This window comes from Pollicipes pollicipes, unplaced genomic scaffold, assembly GCF_011947565.3.
Source record: "Pollicipes pollicipes isolate AB1234 unplaced genomic scaffold, Ppol_2.1 Scaffold_6686;HRSCAF=7923_pilon_pilon_pilon, whole genome shotgun sequence".
Taxonomy (NCBI): Eukaryota; Metazoa; Arthropoda; class Thecostraca; order Pollicipedomorpha; family Pollicipedidae; genus Pollicipes; species Pollicipes pollicipes.
In genome coordinates, this window is record NW_023596921.1 from 13,810,709 (window position 1) to 13,825,109 (window position 14,401).

Sequence of the window (14,401 nt, forward strand, 5' to 3'; positions counted from 1 at the left end):
ATGTTGGTTCGTCTCTTTGTCTACGCATTTGTATGCATCCGCGTACATACATATATAAGCCAAACGCAGATTTTGCATGAACTAGCTTTCAATAGATTAATCTAGACTCCAGAGTTTGTCTCGCAGCATTGTTTGAGGGAAAGGTAGTTCGTTAAAATATCTCACTGATTCGTCGGCTGGTATGGTTCAATGTTTCAAGATCGAATCGCGTTGGTAAATTTTGAGTTTTTTCACACTGAAGCTGTGCAACTACAATGGTTACCACATCTTCCCGTATGGAGAAGGCAAATAGCCCTGGAAGTGCATATGTAATACCACACGGGGCCGTTATAATGATTTTGTAAAACCGTGGTCTATGTAACAATTTCTGCCACCGATCTTGAATCTCGACAAAAATTATATAGTGACTAAGGTCGTAAAAAATTGTTGCAGCCCGAGAATGCCTTTTACCAAGTGCTGTAGTGTAATGAAACATGTAGATAGATTTAAAGCCATGCTGCGTTCCGTGCTTGGGTTGTTCCTCGGAGAAGAGAATTATAATAAGACGTGTAGCGTTTACTCAGGTTATCCGAAAAAAGAGCCGTCATCCTGGACCACCATCGCTAGCAACTTTGAAAGTTTTGGAAATGCACCCTCTACCACAGACGCCATCTACCATCAAGCAATGCACTGAGTGGTTGTTAAGATTAACACCAACAATTGCATTCAGAAGGAGTTGGTACAAATGCAGTTGTATGTCTCATGCGAATAGCCGCTTATTTTTTTCCGGTGCGAAAAAAACTGCACGTTGACAATGTGCAGGTTTTCCTCAATGCAGAGTGGTTGTCAAGCGTAACTCGACAAAAACTTGCTGTTTTTCATAAGGTTGGTGGCCTGGTGTTTCTGGCTACAGACCTTGCGGTACTACGCACCGCACTACGAGCTTGTGTGAGACCACAGAGCCGGAGAGGCCTGTACTCCTGTTGCTGCCGTGACGTGGCCCGGCTCCCTGGTCGCGGTCAGTGTCACAGAGCCAGGGGCCGGCCTGTTGCCGCAGTGACGGCTGGTCAGCGGCTGAGCCAGGAGAAAGCCTGGGCGGCAGCGAATTAGCTCTGGCATCCACGTGCTATACCGTACCTTGCTGTACGGCATGTATGGGTTGTATGGATTCAGATGTGGGGTGGGGCTGTTGTGTCACTTAACGTCTTGCTAGCCGGTTTAACGCAACGATCTAATGTTTCTCCTTACTTTGTGCGTATACCATAAGTTGCTTAACGTGGACTACGGCCTGGTTTTTAGTCAAAAAAGATCCCACCAACGGGGTGTGGCTGTAAGTGCATCAGACAAAAACAACTTCTGGCGCACCCATATCTCAGGCAGCCCCCATCAAAGTACTCGGTATCACAACCGTCGCGCTTTTCACTTCCATACTTCCCATACGGTTCATGTGTTACAGGCCTTTTCACGGAGCTGTGCACCGAATTCTACCAGGCCAATTTCGATGAGCATGTACTCAGAGGGAAGATCGTTTAGTTGTCTTTAAACAAAAAACGGCCGATGGACCTCTCTCTGCCTTAGAAGCCAAACACTCACGGGCACCGGGTCAGAGTTTTCGTGCAGGGTACGACGGGCTTTTTCCGACTTTCGCGGCATGTTGAGAAGTCTCAGCGGCGCAATCGAAATGCGTCGGATGCGTCACGGAAAGATTGTGTGATCGCAGCTGGGGCATTCTAAAACTGTTCTATCTGTTTCCCACGTAGTGTGCTGAAATGTTTGCTATCAGCCAAGATGTGCTGACAGTGAAATGTAGTGTAAAACCCCTCGGGAATTTCTTACAGAAATTCGGGGTACGACGTTAATTTTTAGATACATTCACTACTGTTGCACCTGTGTCATCCTACGTTCAGTAACCGGTTGCCAAATACTTGGCATTAGCTGGAAATGCATCGTACATTGCACATCTAGCGTATTATGCTGGAGTGTTTGCTTGCACCTTATGCTGGAACGTTTGTGAGTAAAAATTTGTACTTTGTACTTGTACTCTTTGTTCTACTCAGTATCTACTTCCATGCATCTCAGGCGCCTTTCCCATTTCAGAACACTGTGGACAAGCTCGTGCAGCGCGCGAACGCCTCGTTCCTGGTGGGCACCTCGTCGTGGAAGGAACAGTTCATCGATGCCGTCACCGTTTCGGCCGGTAAGAAGTGCTAGGCGTCGACTGTGCTCGGCCCTGGTGGGTTGCCTACACGGGCACAGCTGAACGATTGGGCCTCCTGGGCAGCTGGGGTAGTGCCAGACTGCACGGCACTGTGCATAACAGGCTGCTGTCATCGCCAGATTATCAGCTTAGCAGGTACATATTCATGTGTACTGGGCAGTACCCATCACATCTCGAATCACTTCATGTTTGGCGAATTTCGACATTTAGGTCGGTATCAGTGGTGTTGTCTTACGGTATTTGCGGCTAGATGGCCCAAATATCGATTCTGAATCGATGTTTTCTCTTCGCTATGACGCATCCTGATCGCCTCAAGGAAAAAAGGCGTAGGTCGCGGCTGATACAAATCAAGTTGTTTCGGTATAAAGGTCGATAAAAATAGTGCGTTTTGTAATACGTAAATGAACATCACATAATATGCTTTAAACGAGCTTGATCGTGGTCATTGAAATTTATTATTCCGAGGAGGAAAGTCATCATTATTTGGTGCGCCGCGATTTAGATGCGTTTGGAAACCGGTCTCAAGATCAGATGTAATGAAATCATCGTTGGGTTTGGAATGATTCTTTCATTTCTTGCGTGTACTCATTTTATTGAGGTTTATGTATTAAAAGCAAAATGTATGATGCGTAAGCTATGTTGAAAGTCGCATCGAGGCTCGTGGGTAAGTGACTGATAAATCCTGTGATTTTTAGCCGTTGAGACGCCTGCAAACCCAAAGATTTTCTGTTTTCAGGCTTTGTTGTATCGCCCGATGAATGGCGGTGTGCTTTGACTTGCATCAGCGCTACTCAGCGGACATACCAAAGCTGTGTGCAGTCAGCAAAACCGTGATGCTGCCTTGTCTGATCCCTTTTAACGAATCCGCCATAATAGAAGACGTAAGATGACCTCGGTCAAGGCTGTAGACCACGTACAGAGTCGTTGTCTCCATTCCGAGTGTATGCTCTAGCGCATCGGGCGTCGAATCGGTCGGCGTTCTCACCGGTCGGCTGTTGGTCACACCAACCCAGGGTAATATATGCCGGAAATAACGCGGTTCAGTATATAAATTACAGCATAGCATTCAACCACTATAGCATGTGCAAGTGTGGGTTAAAACTTTAGTTTACACGTTTGGCAACCTATACTGGAAGGTAGCGTATCGCAGAAGCTGCAATGGTGAACGCACCTAAATTTCAAGTGAAAATTATGTGCAGAGTTTGATCAAGAAACTCCCCGAAAATTGTACACTTCAGTACACTGATGACATGTATCGGCCGTTAGCCAAGCATCCAGCGTATTCCATGGGTGACTGATAGAAGTAGTCTTGTCGGCCCCGCGTTGAACACATAACTTTGTAACTAGAGATCCGACAGGCTACCGACGTGGCTACTGAGATCGTGCAACACATCCCAAATTCGGAAAATTCACGGCGTACCACGCATGGAAATTTTGACCGGGCATGCCGTGAGAGTCTGGCTTCTGTAGGCAAAAACTGGTCAATAAATCTGCACAAAGTAAGAAAACTTTAGTTCTTTTGGTGCCTGGTGCATTGCAATTGTCGGGAGAGAATTCGGTGTACAGCTCCGCAAAACAGGCCTTCAACACGTGAATCCTATGGGCTGGAAGGACAAACGCGCCATTGAACGGCTGAGCTGCCGACGTGGCTTGGTGTGGGCTTGTGTCAACCCCCCGCGGTTTGCCCTCCGTGTAGCCTGGTTTGTAGAGGCTGGCATATGGCGTGGCAACCCAACATCGCCGTTACGTGTCTGCTCATTGGCGGCCAATCGGCAAAAGGCCACGAGAGCTACGCTGAAATTGGTGTTGCTCTGCCACGGTATTGTGCGGCACGTTAAACTCTGCCGTCAAAGCTTGTCTGCGACAGTTGAATCTCCACCATCACCACTAGGTTGGTGAAGCCAGTGCCTTTGCAGATATACTAAGCTAAGCTTACTCAGCTATCCTTTATGAGAACTGTGCGGCATAATCTCTTGATCCTTTGATGTATTTATCTTCGCCAGACCTTTCGCCTCGCGTCAAAATAGTTCTTTGCCAGGAGTTTTCGCCTCGCGTCATAATAGTTCTGCAGACTTTTGCCTCAGACGAGCCCTATGAAATGAGCACGCGGTAGCGGTGTGCTTTCGCTGAAACGATGTCTTCACCGACAATATTTAACAGTTGCCTTTTATTGCCTTTGGTGGCGACCTGACGGCGTGGTCTGTAGCCTTGAACCCAACCGCCTAATTATTTGGCGGTGATCGATTTTGCGATAAAATCTGTTAATGGTCTTGAAAGATGGTGTGGAAGCTATAAAACGCGTTAATGCATTCCATATGCAACCATCATGATTTCATAAATCTAGCGAAATGAGCATGTCTTATTTGATATCCGTCCGCGACGAATCCTCATGTGGGCAGGCACGAAATACCGGATTGAGCTTCGGTTGCGGCCATATCGGATAACGACTTGGGTTGGAAGCATAGGCGCAAGAATGTCCAAAGAGGAGTAAAATGTGCTATGCGTGGGGCTCCTCGCAATGGTGTTGGTCATGCTTTAGTGAGCCGGCGAGAGCTGTCTTTGAATTAAGAATATTAGCTGATGAATATTAGATCGGCTAGTGAGAGCTGTTCCTGGTTCTGACACATGGCCGGAGCTGCGCCGGAGCTGCGAAAATCCAGAGTGGGGTTGCCGGTGATCCATTTCAATTTTTGTCATTTTGGCACCGGATTTTCGTGATGTATTTACCAATCTAATATGCCATAGGTACACCCGTTTGTTCGTATTATGAGTCCGTGTTGACGTTTATGCGGTACATTTAAATATTTACACATATTTGAGGAGCGGTGTTAACAAACATCATATGTGCTTGGGCCGACTTAAGAATGGTTTTTTACTTGCAGGTGCGTAAAGTTTCGCTGTAATGTTCTGCTTAAATCGGCATTTTTCCTTGGCTTAAAGCTTTCCGGAACGCTGTAATAATTCCGTAAAGTTTCGCCGCTCAATAGGAAACGCGCGGTTGCTACCGGCTCAATGCCTTTGCCGTGTGGTACAAGAGGGATGCTGAGTCTGGAGTGATTTGAGCGGAGATTTCTAGCGCTAGCGCCTTATATCGATCTTTTTTGGCTGATTTGATACTCCATCAGTTTTTGCGTCTGTTCGTGTTTATGACAGCACTAAGCCATTGCATATGACGTATGTTTACTTTTAAGACTGGAAGACATTGAAAAAGAGCGATTGGTGCCGTGTTCAGGTAAAACGTGTTACATGTTATGCTAATCCGACGGAAGCCTCGCATAGCTAATAACACGTCGGTACATGCGTTAGATTTCTTCCCGTCAGCAACGGTTAAGCTGAGCTTACATGTGGATAAGTGCTGCTGCTCTTCCATAGCTTCCCCGTTGAACCCAAAGCTGGCAGAAACCACACCTATTGAAACCAGACGTGACTTTTCGGTACGTCCACCTCACGATATGAAGTCACACATAAACTGAGCGTAGTTCAACTGTTATCTTCCGTCGAATTTTACGATGCCTCGTCTTTCGGACAGTTGTACGAAAGGCATGACAAACTGAACTCCGAGCCCATACATGGATGGCGCATCATTTCGAAATGAAGGACTTTTCTTTTTCTCAGTTTTGTTTTAGATTCCGATGTGGCACGTGCTTCAGTCTGCATGCACCATAGTTCCCGATTCGTTTCAGTCGTATAGAATCTGGATTTTACTTTGTAAATGAAGGACTAAAATAATGTGCAAGTGCCCGTAAAAATAGTGCAAATGCCCTTCACAGCGATCACCGAGGACACCTTACTGTGTTAAAAGAACAGGTTTGGAGCATACGCTTATGTTTGTGGCTTTTGTATCTGGTTGTCGTGTTAACCAGACGCACAACACAGACGTCTTCGTAGACCCTGGTGAAATTAACATGAGTGCGACAAATATTTGACGCCTTCTTGGCTCGCCAGCACACTACATCCTGATCATTTCCCAAAGCGGCCGTTCTCATGGTGTGCGGTTCTCTTTCAAGCACATCGACACCGCCTGCGGCATGTTTCGTTCGCTGTGATTGAGTTGATGTAGCAATGAACATTTTTCTGATAATCCAAAGCTTTTTTATGTTACAAAAATGTGAAATCCTTGTAAAGGTGTGCACGCTTATTTACCCTTACTTGCTCTTGTACTAGTGAGTGCCTTGAAACAGGCAAAGAACTCTATCAATCGATCAAATCCCTGAAATGCCGCGAGAGACCACCAGTCTCGTGAGGCACGCCAAGTCCTTCAGGTGACTCACCCCCGTCAGGATATCATGCAACCCTCCACTGGATGTTGTAGGCAGGTGTCGAAGGGTTCGACCGATCATGACAAAATCAGAAGTAACTGAATTTCCTGAGAGACCGGAACCCTCCATGTACGGATGATTAACGCTTTTGATATTGTTCAAACGTTATAAGATGCACCCATTCAATCTACTTGCACAGCTCGCGTGCCACAAAACACAACATCGTGGAGGTCAAACCCTGTGGGCACTAACTAATGCACCAATAACACGTATATCCGCCCGCAGGGGACGATGACGATGCTGTGGGAGGCGAGGACGACAAAGAGAGGGGAGAGGCGGGCGATTCGGAGAAACAGCCCAGCTGCGCCGACTACATCATGCACTTCATCACCGTCTTCTGGAAGGTGCTGTTCGCCTTTGTGCCTCCGACAGGTGGGTGCACAACGCTTCCGATGAGCCGTCTGACCTTCGAGATCCGTTGGGCGGTAATGGTAGCGGTGGCGCTAGACTGGTACCTACTCTCCGTTCTAGCGGAGCGTTGTGTCGCATCACTCCATGTTTACGCCAGGTCGGCCGGTGCGGGGCAGCGGGATAGACCGTAAACCAGATGGATCGGGCAGGGCCTCAGGCGACTGTCGGGACCGCCGGTCGTGAATGCTGACGTATGGGTTGTGCTGTTCTTCAATAATGTCTGGTCTGTTCGGCAGGCCCTTACCTGCACTCCCCTATGCAGTGTTAACGACGTAAGAAGCTATCTTTTGGCATATTACGTGCCGGCTACAAATAACGGCCTGTCGTTAGTGCAGACTGCGATGCTATATCCGGCCTGGAGTGACACAAGTCAGTGCGTAATGCGAAGCGTGCCGCTGTCCGACCGCGTATGACCAACACCCGCGGAACGGTGTGCCCCGCTCGATCGATACCCGGAGCTGTGACCTCAGTGTGGCCCTGAACGATGTGCCCACACGCCCCCGACGCCCGCAGATGTGACCTCAGTGTGGCCCTGTCGCCGCGTCCTCACCCGTGTCTAACGCTGACACGCCTGTCCTGCAGACGTGTACAACGGTTACCCGTGTTTCGTTGTGTCGATACTGGGCATCGGCCTACTGACGGCCGTCATAGGTGACGCGGCGTCACACTTCGGGTTGTACCATCCAGCTGCGCGACCTCCGTTACGGCCATTTCCATCGTGGCGCTGGGCACCAGGTTCCAGGTACCCAGGCGGCGGGAGAGGCGCTGCAGGTGGTGGCACAGTGGCTCGCCCTCTCCCCGGCTGGGTGCACGCGGAGGCCCGGAGGCGGCTGCTTTCCCTCTCGCTCTCCTCCCCTTCCCCTCTCTCCACCCTTCTGTCTTTTTATCCTCTTGCTTTGCCCATTTCTCTTTTTACCTTCCTTTTTGTTCCGTTCTTCACTTTGTCTACCTCTTTTGCTTTCACTTTCTCTCCCTCCCTCTTTTTCTCCTACACTCTCTGTTGCACTGCGCTGTCCATTTGCAACCTCCATATACACCTGCCGGTTTGCAAGCGTATGACATAATCTGGCAATGACCTGCTACCTCTAAATGCACCGCTGCTTGTTGACACAGTCATGCAACCCTCACTTCTCCGTCCCTCAAGCGTTCATACCTATTCTGCGAGCTTGAGTTCCTAGCGGCTGCCCGCAGATATTCCGGCAAACGTGTGATCTCAGCTGCTATCCGCACACGTGGCGTCTGACCTCTGCTACTCCCCGGAGATGTGTCCTTAAAGCATGTGATCACTGTTACTTCCCGCACACGTGCCCTCATGGCGTCTGATCACTGTTACTTCCCGCAGACGTGCCCTCATGGCGTCTGATCACTGCTACTTCCCGCAGACGTGCCCTCATGGCGTCTGATCACTGCTACTTCCCGCAGACGTGCCCTCATGGCGTCTGATCACTGTTACTTCCCGCAGACGTGCCCTCATGGCGTCTGATCACTGTTACTTCCCGCAGACGTACCCTCAAGACATCCGAACCCTGCCTCTCCCCGAAGACGTCTCCTCAAATCGTTTGATCCCTGCTGCTCCTCGGAGACGTGCTCTCGAGACGTATGACCCCTGCTACTCCCCGCAGATGCGTCCCCCGAGCGTCTGATCCCTGCTGATCCCTCAGGCGTGCCCTCGAGGCGTCTGATCTCTACCGCTCCCCACAGACAAAGGTTCTCGCTACCCCACGTTTGTGTTAGCCATCCTGTGTATCGCTGGATTGACAGTCGTCATTGGTAACGCGGCCTCACATTTCTGATCCACCGTAGATCTCAAAAACGCCTTCAATGCCATTTCGCTCGTTGCGTTAGGTAGTTCCGTGCCAGGTGGGCTGTTTACCGGGCAGAGGTCATTCTCTATAACGCGAGTGGTTCCGACTTCTGCGTGATCGTGGATTCACCGAACCGAAGTCAGGGACCAGCGCGCCGCCTTTTGCTGGTTCCGTTTGTGGTGTACTGGTTATATTAAGCTGATGGCCATTGCCGTTCTTAGTTTTGAAAAACCTTCATAATGCGGACATTGCTTATATCGGTCATCTTTCTTCGCTGCTTTATTCTCCGACGTTGAACCTCGTCCGGCATCGAAACATAAATTACCAATACTTTTATCGACGTCAGCTTTGTGCGCATCTTCCCAACGACATCAGTAAGTCTGGATTGCGATCATGATACGAACATTTGTCGTCAGTGATGCGAGCTCGCCCACATGTCAGCCAGCTGTGTGTCCGGCCGTCGTTAGGAGTAAGCTGGTCCCAAGAAAGACTATATGATGGTGGGCACGTAACCAAAGTGCATATCTTATGCAAGACACCCAACATCTGAAGCCCCTCACATGGGTGACCTTCACGTAGTGGTAGCTGCGGAAATGATTGTCAGAAAAGCCGTGTGCGGCCAGACATCGTCGACAGGGACGTTATCCTGGCTTCCATCTATTCTCAAGCATTGTGTAAAACAACAAACAAGTATGCTGTTGCGCAAGCGTAGTCGTGGTTCGGTTTTGCGTCAGCTGATGTCCTCCTGATGCTGAAAACTAGACCATTGAGAAATATTCCGGGTTTGGAAACAACAGCTGACGTTTTACTATAGGACTGGAAAATCCCCTAATTGATCTAGTTGTCGTAGAATATGGTATCAGCGTGACGCAACTAGAGGTATATTTTTCGGTAGTAAACAACGCTTTTATTTGAATTTTCGTTGGCAACATTAATCTTGAAACGCATCCTGACTATCATGGCAGACGGAAGCATGCGTGGCAAGCTATCGTTGTTCCCCCTTCTGACGTGGTTGCGAATCCTCGAATGGTCAGGACTTTCAAACAAACATTTGGCGTGTGCTATGTGTTCTGGTGGCGGGAGGGCACTGGGCTCAATGATTTGATCTTAGATCTCTCGACATGTTCAATAGTAATTGATGCGTCCTTTAGCGATTTCATGTGTTAGTCTGGCCGTCCGCTTTCAGCTGTTAATCACAGGCTTGACCGGCAGAGGTGACATGGCTTGCCAAAGGTTGTTATCATTGCAGACATTTTCTTGATCGCGCTTTCACCATTGACACTACAGAACGGAAGTAATTGTTCGTTTGAGACGAGTCCTCCTCCTTGGGGATAACAGCAGCAGCGGAAGCTACAATCCTGGCAGGGATTCCTCGCGTAGACACGTCGCCTGCAACGTGTCCACTATTGATCATGAGCTGCCACAAGGTATACCTGCGTGAACCAGCTGGGTGGCAGGACATCGATAAGTACCTGGGCTCTGCAGTGTCAGCAGCCGCTCTCCCCTCACTGTCCTCCGCTGGCCGCCCCGACTGCGAGTCAGGCCATGTTGTCGTTGCCCGTGTCTCAGGGAACAGCTTTGCGGTGCTGTGTTGCCAGTGTTACGCGCATATTCAGACTCCAGCGTGCAAAATAGCAATGGCTGTTTTGGGGGCAGCCAAGTAAAGGAATGGAAGGCATGAAGCCACAGGGCGGACGGAACGCTGGCATCATGGCGAGCTAAGCGCGACGGCGTCGAGGGACAGCGTCTGCAGCAGACGATCCTCTGTCCATGAGCGACCTGCCACCGAGACGTCCGGGCGCCTGCTCCACTGTCGACCGTAGTACAGTTTTGTCGGACTGTAGTTCGTCTCCCGCAGGCTGCTGGCAGGCGCCTCCGCGGAGATGAGCGGTGTTCGGACCGGCGTCACCATTCACCTCTCGCTCTAAGACAGCCCCCCTCCCCCCGCCCCCCTCCCGCTAGCCCACTAACACGGCGGTGGCGGCGGCCGGCAGAGCTGCGCAGCGGCTACCCCTGTTTCATTTGTCGATCGCGCTGATCGGCCTGCTGACGGCCATGATCGGCGACCTGGCCTCGCACTTCGGCTGCACGGTCGGCCTGCATGACAGCGTGACGGCCATCTCCGTGGTGGCGCTGGGCACCAGCGTGCCAGGTACACGAGGCCGGGCCGGCCGTCGCATGCGACCCGCTCCCTCGCCCTGCCCCACAGTCCCGCCCGCGCAACCGCCCGTCCCGTGAGGCTCCCGCTGTTGGCGTCCGGTTAGCGGTGCGCTGCCGCACATTTGCGAACTGTTCTTCGTAAGCTGGCCCGGCTTCAGTACCGTGACCTGGCCGGACCTCGCATGCACTCAGGGGTGGTCATTTTTTGTTGCATGTTGCTCCGTTGTTGATGAGGACGGGTTGGCAAAAAGTTCGGCGTTTTGGTGGGATGAATGTTGCGGTAGTGTCGAGCGCACGTGCTCTTCTAGCAGGCGCCTGGTGCTATGTTGCACCGTGAGTCGGGAGCCCGCAGCCTCATTCGAAGCTCTGGTCGGGAAAAGTTAGAAACCGAGGCTTTGTAGGCGTCTTTTTGACTGCTTGAATAAGAGACATCGGTGTTCAGACGTAAGTCCTAGATTTTCCACCAATCCACCTTACACCACGTCCAAACTGATGCTCGTCTAAGAAAATGGGTTGTGATGGTGGTGATTTTCATAATGAGCGTGCCGACCGGCCGAGGAGCTTCCCGGAGACCCGGGTCGGACAGACCCTTGCCTTGTTCCTGTAGCACCCTTAACCTACATACCTTCCTGCATAACTATCTGCGTGGTGGTCATAGCATGAACCACGTTCATGCGATATGGGGCATGTTGCTATGTATCGGTTTGCACGCTCTCTTTTCCTTTCATTACCCCCCCCCCCCCCCCCCCCCCCTCTCTCTCTCTCTCTCTCTCTCTCTCTTTCTCTTTTTTCTTTTTTTCTCTCTCTCGCTCTCTATGCGCAGAAACGTCAGTGTATTGAAGTGTGTATTAAGCGAGCGTGCCCTGATATGACTTTTGTGTGCTCCGACAAATAGCAAGCAATCTGCGCCAGCAGTCACCAGTGTACTTTTTGACACCTCAGTAGCCCAGTTGCGACTTTCATGTTCTTGTCACACAATGCCAGTCTCTGTGTGCATGTAGTGAGCGCGTTCGGCCTGGGGCTCTCGCGGTCCAAGGATCCGGACCGGGCTCTCCATATTTTCGAAGATGATACGGTAGCAAATGAACATAGACGTTAACTTCCTCGAGAAGAAGTGAATCTAAGCTCTGGTACTCAAGCAATAACAAAGTTGAGCATTAGTGCGGTGTGGTATCTATTTTTCTTACTTTTCGTCCGACGGTTTGATCCTGAAAGGGATTGAATTTGTCTGTCCCGGACATTGACATGGATATGTAAAATACGGTCTTGATAGAGCTCTGGGTCGGACGCGGCGATTGTGGTCGGGTGCCATGCGTTGGAGCCGGCTGCCAGGCTGTGTGCGCCGCCGACGGGCGACCGTCTAAAGATCGGCCTCGGCGCCCTTCAGACACGTTCGCCAGCAAGGTGGCCGCCGTGCAAGACCGATACGCCGACGCCTCGGTCGGCAACGTCACTGGATCCAACGGCGTCAACGTCTTCCTCGGCATCGGCATCGCCTGGAGCATTGCCGCGCTCTACCACTGGTTTAACGGCGAGCCGTTCAGGGTCGCCCCCGGAAAGTGAGTCCCATGATAGATGGAAGGTGTCCAGACGGTAGAAGGGTAGATAAGTGTGGCACACAGAATCTGTTGACTGTGATAACCGTATGATAAGAAAGGCTGTTCGGTATGTTTTATACGGTGCTCAATGCGTGGGTGGTGCGCAGAAAGGAAGGCAGGGGGAACTCGGTGAAGAATGCGCGAAGTGCACCCGAAGCCTTTCTGTTTGTCACTATCGTCGCATGAGTCCCTATTGCCGCTTTCACATGGTTGCGTGATCACTGCCTGTCCATAACCTGACCATTCGTGTTTCAGTCTGGCGTTCTCGGTGACGCTGTTTTGCTGCGAGGCGGCCCTCGCCATCGGTTTAATGTTGCTGCGGCGACACAGGCGCGTCGGTGGCGAACTGGGTGGTCCGCGCTGCGCCAAAATCGCCTCCTCTCTGTTCCTCTTCACGTTGTGGGTAGTGTACGTGGTGGTGTCGGCGCTAGAGGCGTATGGAATCGTTCCTGGCTTTTAGTTGGCGATTTCGTCGTGCGCCGCCCGCCGCATGCCGCAGTATGCGAACTGTGCTTTGCTGCCGCGTGCCGCGGCAAGATGGCAGCACCTGTGCATCACGGCGCCGCTGCCGTGGCGTTCGTCGCCTGTGGCCTCCAAGGCATTCTAGGGCGGTGAAAGCTTTGTCTACTGAGGCTGAGCCGGCCACAGCGTATACGCTGTCGTACTCACAACTGGTGCGTGGAAAACAATTTTGTCTGATATTCTGGATACCTTTGGACTTTGACGAGACGAGCCGCTCACAGGTGGACGTTGTCGGCGACATGGCCATTATTTGAACGTGCCGGAGTCAATACTCGTGTCGACTGCGCTGGATGTGATTTCTACTAGTCATGGTATCCCTGTTTTGCGTGGAGGAATTACTTAATACTGATCGCTTTGGCCTCGTGCCCGAAAGCTCCGACATGACCGCTGACAATGATGCACGTAACTGCGTGCAGCGACCACGACACGACCACGAGACGCTGTGGACGGCGCATCCGTTGTAAGAGCAGCGGCTAATAGCGGACGCCGCTGGTCAGGGTGCGCGGTGTTCTGTTTTGTGCCTGCACGAGCAATTAAGCGGACGTGTGAGCAAATGCATCTGGGGCCGAGCCATGTCCAGCCTTGCCGAGTGCGCATGTGATTGGATGCCGTCTTCACCTGGAATAGTCTCGTCTCGTGGAGCGCTGTGCTGTGTAGTGGGGCGCTCAGGGGGTCTCGGATAACGCTTCCCCATCTGAGCACAGACGCTTGTCTGCGTCAGGCGCGGGACGGCTGGACCGCCTTGCCAGTTGGGTTTGGTTCGTCGCGCGTTTCCGCCGCTCCACTTTACGGGCTGTGGGGCCGTCTGATGTGCGGCGACTGGAACCCGTGGTCATGGGTGGTCGGCACTGCTGTTCAGACAGACGCCACGGTGTACCACCCACTCGGGGGTCCAGTAGCTTTCGTGCACGTCTCCGTGAGGAGTACACTCGCTGTTCTGTGGCGAGGGCTGCCCAGTTAATGGTTGTGCGGCTGCTGGTCGCCTCCCCGTGGTGTTTTCTTGTGATGACGAGCGTGACCGTGTTTGGAAAGGATCGCGGCTCTGGTGGCTGCCGCCGAGAGCTGGCCTGCTGCTGGACCAGCAATGTGCTGCTGCTGTTCGGTCTTGAAAACAGCTGCCGTTGTCCCGGTCTAGAATGGCCATCCTTTATCACCAGCTGTATGTGGCGGAGACGCGTAGTTTGTCTGCAGCGCCACCCGACGGCAGATTGTTGAATATGTCGTGTCAGAAACAGACGCCAGGGAAGCTGTTGTCGCGCTGGTCGGACGCCAGCGGTGTTCTGCGTGGCTAGGTATCGTCAGTATGCAGTTTTCCGCGGATCATTCATGTGTTTCTTGTTAAATACGTCTTGTTGAAATGTGCTACGCTGCCTCACGGAAATATTGACG

General features: G+C 51.5%; 1 protein-coding gene across 1 annotated transcript in view; it reads left to right on the top strand.

Annotated features, from left to right (window-relative positions):
* The window catches only part of LOC119107948 (sodium/calcium exchanger 1-like), a 15,803-nt gene extending 1,409 nt beyond the window's left edge, over positions 1-14,394 (top strand). The window contains exons 2-7 of the mRNA XM_037231540.1: positions 2,077-2,176; positions 6,742-6,888; positions 7,510-7,549; positions 10,766-10,884; positions 12,280-12,451; positions 12,746-14,394. Coding sequence (XP_037087435.1) covers positions 2,077-2,176; positions 6,742-6,888; positions 7,510-7,549; positions 10,766-10,884; positions 12,280-12,451; positions 12,746-12,950 — 783 coding nt within the window. The 3' untranslated portion in view covers positions 12,951-14,394. The remainder of the gene's footprint in view (positions 1-2,076; positions 2,177-6,741; positions 6,889-7,509; positions 7,550-10,765; positions 10,885-12,279; positions 12,452-12,745) is intronic.
* The last annotated feature ends 7 nt before the right edge of the window (positions 14,395-14,401 follow it).